Source organism: Notothenia coriiceps, unplaced genomic scaffold, assembly GCF_000735185.1.
Source record: "Notothenia coriiceps isolate Sejong01 unplaced genomic scaffold, NC01 NC01_scaffold00037250, whole genome shotgun sequence".
Lineage (NCBI taxonomy): Eukaryota > Metazoa > Chordata > Actinopteri > Perciformes > Nototheniidae > Notothenia > Notothenia coriiceps.
Genome location: NW_011369951.1, coordinates 7,970,977 through 7,975,682, shown reverse-complemented (window position 1 = coordinate 7,975,682; position 4,706 = coordinate 7,970,977). Strand labels below are relative to the sequence as shown.

The 4,706-nt window shown below is 41.1% G+C and overlaps 1 protein-coding gene across 1 annotated transcript in view; it reads right to left on the bottom strand.

Moving 5' to 3' along the window:
• The window catches only part of LOC104967247 (cAMP-specific 3',5'-cyclic phosphodiesterase 4D), a 92,967-nt gene that overhangs the window by 7,771 nt on the left and 80,490 nt on the right, over window positions 1-4,706 (bottom strand). The window contains exon 7 of the mRNA XM_010796664.1: window positions 2,117-2,169. Within this exon, the coding sequence (XP_010794966.1) occupies window positions 2,117-2,169 (53 nt within the window). The remainder of the gene's footprint in view (window positions 1-2,116; window positions 2,170-4,706) is intronic.

The following is a 4,706-nucleotide window of genomic DNA, read 5'->3' as shown; positions in this document are numbered from 1 at the left end:
TGCTGTCCTGGTGCTTTGGCATCTACCAAGCATCCGCACCATCATCAATTATTCACCACCTCAGCAGTGTGTCGTGTGTGTGTGTGTGTGTGTGTGTGTGTGTGTGTGTGTGTGTGTGTGTGTGTGTGTGTGTGTGTGTGTGTGTGTGTGTGTGTGTGTGTGTGTGTGTGCGCGCGCATGCACATATCATGTGGATCTCAGTGTGTGTGGTCACGATATGCTCTCATCGGATTTTTGGATTGCTGCATGTTTCCTCTCTCAGAAGCTTCTTTTCCTCTGCTTTCTGCAACATGGGCTCACTTCTGTGGATATTTGCAGGACAGGATTATGATGCTTCATTTATGGACATTGAACGTAGCTCTGAAGGCTCTTCAGGTTGAAGTCTTTTACTGGCCACAGCTGCGGACTGTTTTCGTTCGCTAGCGTTTTCATCATCCAAACTATATTCTTGGCTGTAAACCTGAACCTTTGTGGATCTATTTTGTTAATTTGTCAACATGCCTGAAGCTAATTATCTACGCTCTGTGTCCTGGGGATATATAAAGGTAAGAGGTTGTCTCCGATTGGCCAAATGTAATTAATTATTCGGGTATTTTTTACCACCCTCTATTTTGATATGATTGTTTTAATTATTTTCCAGGGAGTGGAAGTGTTTTTTTGTTACTGAGGTTAATCCTTGACACAGATTTGGAAGCAGGGTTATATGTTGTAGCTCCTCGCCCACTCGTTGAACAATGCTTTAAAGGTGTGACATTTCTGAATCGTTCATCCTTTTTGATGCATCTGTGATAGGGACAGATGGTGGTACTTGCACTGTACTTTAGAACGCCTAAACTGTTTGGATTTGCAGCAAAGAAAATAAAGATATGTAGTTCACTTTTTAAGTGAATTTGTATTTTAAAGCACAAACATTTTTACTACTTACTACTACTACTTGCTCATTTCATGTTTTTTTTATGCCACAATTGCCCTGCTACATGGAATAATACAGTCACACTTTTTGTGTTGGTCGCACATTTCTTTATGTTATAAGGGATGTTTTTAGGATGGCTGCAATTTGTAATTAAACAGAGATCTTTTTTTCTTAAATGTATAACAGTGATTGTATCTCATTGCCATTTCATTTACTTGTTTTAATAATTATGTGTCAAGTAAACACATCTGCACATGATGTGCATTTGTCGCTTTTCTACTCTATTGGCTATTATTAGCTGAAAAAAGCACTCTACAGATGGTGCTTTGCCTCTTGGGTGTCCATTTTAAAAAGCCACCTAATGAATGCCTGTGGGTGTTATTCAATAGAATGTCAATACTCAATTGCGCAGAAAGCATTCTGCAGTGTTGTAATGGCCTATTTTAAGTGATCAATATTGATATATATATATATACTCAATCAATATACATCAAGTGTGCATTTGGTACAAAGCCAGAATGATTTACACAATACAGTGGCGTTGTTTTTTTTTTTGTCTTTTCTTTTCTTAACTCACCTTGAAAGATCACGGATTTCAAGCATTCTCCCTTAAGTCAATCAGTTTGGTCCTCAAATCGCAACCCGGAGCTACATTTGTGTCTGCCACTTCAATTAGGCACACAGAAGAGAAAAGAGAGAATTGGGTGAGGGGGAGGCAGGGAGGAGCAGGCAGTGCTTCTGAAATTGGACAAACGAAAGTAGGAAAGTGGGTTTCCTGACCCCTAACCCTTTGAGCTGCTGTGTGTCAAGTGTTAAACCAGAAATGGTGACGTACCTGGGTCTGGCTCTTGTGATGTGATTGGAAATGTTTGCAAATCTCTTGCAGCTGCATCCAACAGGAGAGTTCATGCCGATTCAATCATTTGATTTCTTCACTGCCATCCTGAAAATGTGTTTCAAGGGTTTTCCGTTCATGGCTTCATGTTTTGCCTCAAATATATTTAGGGTACTGTTACAGTCAAATGAGCATAGTGTGTTTGGCTCTTGAATGGTGCTTGCCATTTCCTTGCATTATTAGGGAATCTTTATTTGAATAAGTGTAGGCGTATGATAGCTCTACATTACAATTAAAATTGTGTTTCTGTTTGTGTGCGTGTGTCCCTCTTTCAGTTCAAGAGGATGTTGAACAGGGAGCTGACTCACCTGTCAGAGATGAGCCGCTCTGGGAACCAGGTGTCTGAGTTCATCTCCAGCACCTTCCTCGGTGAGTTATGACACATGATAGACTCACCGGTTAAAAAGTAAAACAAACAAATCTCTTTATGCTTGACGGATGAAAAATAATGTGGTGCCAAGCGTCATCGTCAGCCTGTGGTGTCATATTTTTGACTTGGCAAAACACATGCAGTATTCATTTTTTTGTCTGAAACCTTGTTTAACTTTCTGGTTGAACCTTAACAACATTAACCCAAAACAACAACGATTTTATTCACCATCCTCATATTTACTTGCCACTGTTGTTTCACTGCGTCACCCCAGACAAGCAACATGAAGTGGAGATGCCTACCCCTCAGACGCAGAAGGAGAAGGAGAAGAAGAACAAGCCCATGTCTCAGATCAGTGGGGTGAAAAAGCTGCAACACTCCTCCAGCCTCACAAACTCTAATATCGCTCGCTTTGGAGTCAAAACGGAAACTGAGGATGAACTTGCTAAGGTGTGCAAACTACTGAAATAAGTTACACACTCGCATAAATGCAGCCACTCTCTGAAATTGACTTTAGGGTAGTTCTGATAATAAGGAAAGAACAGAAGGATATAACATGGGATGTTTTGTTTCTAATTGTGTCTATAATTCCTGTTTCAGGAGCTGGAGCATGTGAATAAATGGGGCCTTAATGTTTTTAAAGTCTCAGAGTTCTCTGGGAATCGGCCACTGACAGTCATGATGTACACAATATTCCAGGTAAGGGCCGTCTCTGCTTTCCTTTTTCTTAATCGTTTAATATAAAATGAATGCTTGTTGAATCTTGAAACAGTTTTGACCATGATCTCTATCTCCTGTTATTGTGTTTGTAGGAGAGGGACTTGTTAAAAACGTTTAAAATTCCTCTTGACACCTTTATAACATACCTGATGACCTTAGAAGACCATTACCATGGTGATGTGGCCTACCATAACAACATTCATGCTGCTGACGTCACCCAGTCAACTCACGTGCTGCTATCCACCCCTGCCCTCGAGGTGAGAGACACACACACACACACACACACACACACACACACACACACACACACACACACACGCACACACACACAGCATAGCATAATGACAGCAGGAAAAGGCTATCTCTCTGTCAACAGTGTATTNGGAGTGGGTTATCAAGCCCTCAAACAGCGAGTCTGCATTGGTGCTGACGCGCTTGTTTCATGACGGACACACCCAGCGTTGAGTCCGGACATGTAGGGCAGCGTCAGCACCAATGCAGACTCGCTGTTTGAGGGCTTGATAACCCACTCCCCCTCCACACTCGTTGGTTTGGAACAGCACTTAATGTGGCGGACCCTACGCGCAAACGCAGGGGTAGTTTGTAGGGGTAGGGTGTAGGGGGTGGTTTGGAATTGGGCCTCTGTCACACAACAGCAGCAAATCAGGGCCCAGATATGGAAGAAGTGTGAGCTCATCATCACCTCTAATTAGCTTAGATTGGAACAGACTCGAAGTCACCGATGTGATTGGCTGGGACCAAAGTCAGTGGAGAATGTACTGCTTCACTTTCCTTCCATTCCTGTAGTGCAGGAAGAAGTGGCTTTGCATTTGTACGTGTGTATGTACACACAGTATATGTTTTTGTTGTGTGTAGGCAAAACATGTTTACATAACATGGCATGGTTTGTGAGTGTATGCTTTTGAATGACTGACCTAACCCTGTCTGTAGTATGATGAACAAGAACAGGTTACCTCATCCAACATGATACAACACTGAGGTCAGCTTTTAGTGCTCATGCGAGATGAGTCACAGAAACATCACTATTGAAATGATGTTCTTCATGAAAACCAATTAATCCTGCAAAAAAAGCGAGCGTCACCGTTATCTGAAAGCACTGTTTCCACACAGGCTGCTGTGTGTCACTGAGCTCAAGATGTTGTTGCTTTAGTTGCAAACAATGATCATGGACGCTGATTGAAAGAGAAGTTTGAATGGAGCTGTATCATCAGTAACAGTACGAATGGTTCTCTTATGAAAAAAATCAACCATGAGCAAAAACAAATCATATCTACCTATTTCTACTGCCATTTGGCTATCTTCCATTTTGATGGGATTGCATTTTATAAGATCGTTTTCAAGAATATAAAAGAAAGTAAACTACAAATCATACATTAAGCTCAGTAAAGCCAAGCTGGAAAATATGTATATTATATAATCAATATTATAAAAATATTGATTATAGCCGCTGTAATGATGGTGGGGCATTATGCCTTTAAATCACAAAATATAATTATTTTAGAATATAAAAAGACAGTTTTTGATTCTATACAGAAAAGTTAAGTTAAGTCCTTAATCTTGAATGTACAGTTCTTCTTTGTTTCTCTCTCTTAGTGTGTGTGTGTGTGTGTGTGTGTGTGTGTGTGTGTGTGTGTGTGTGTGTGTGTGTGTGTGTGTGTGTGTGTGTGTGTGTGTGTGTGTGTGTGTGTGTGTGTGTGTGTGTGTGTGTGTGTGTGTGTGTGTGTGTGTGTGTGTGTGTGTGTGTGTGGTGAGTTGCAGAACAACTGCCTCTTTCCCTTCGACCCAAA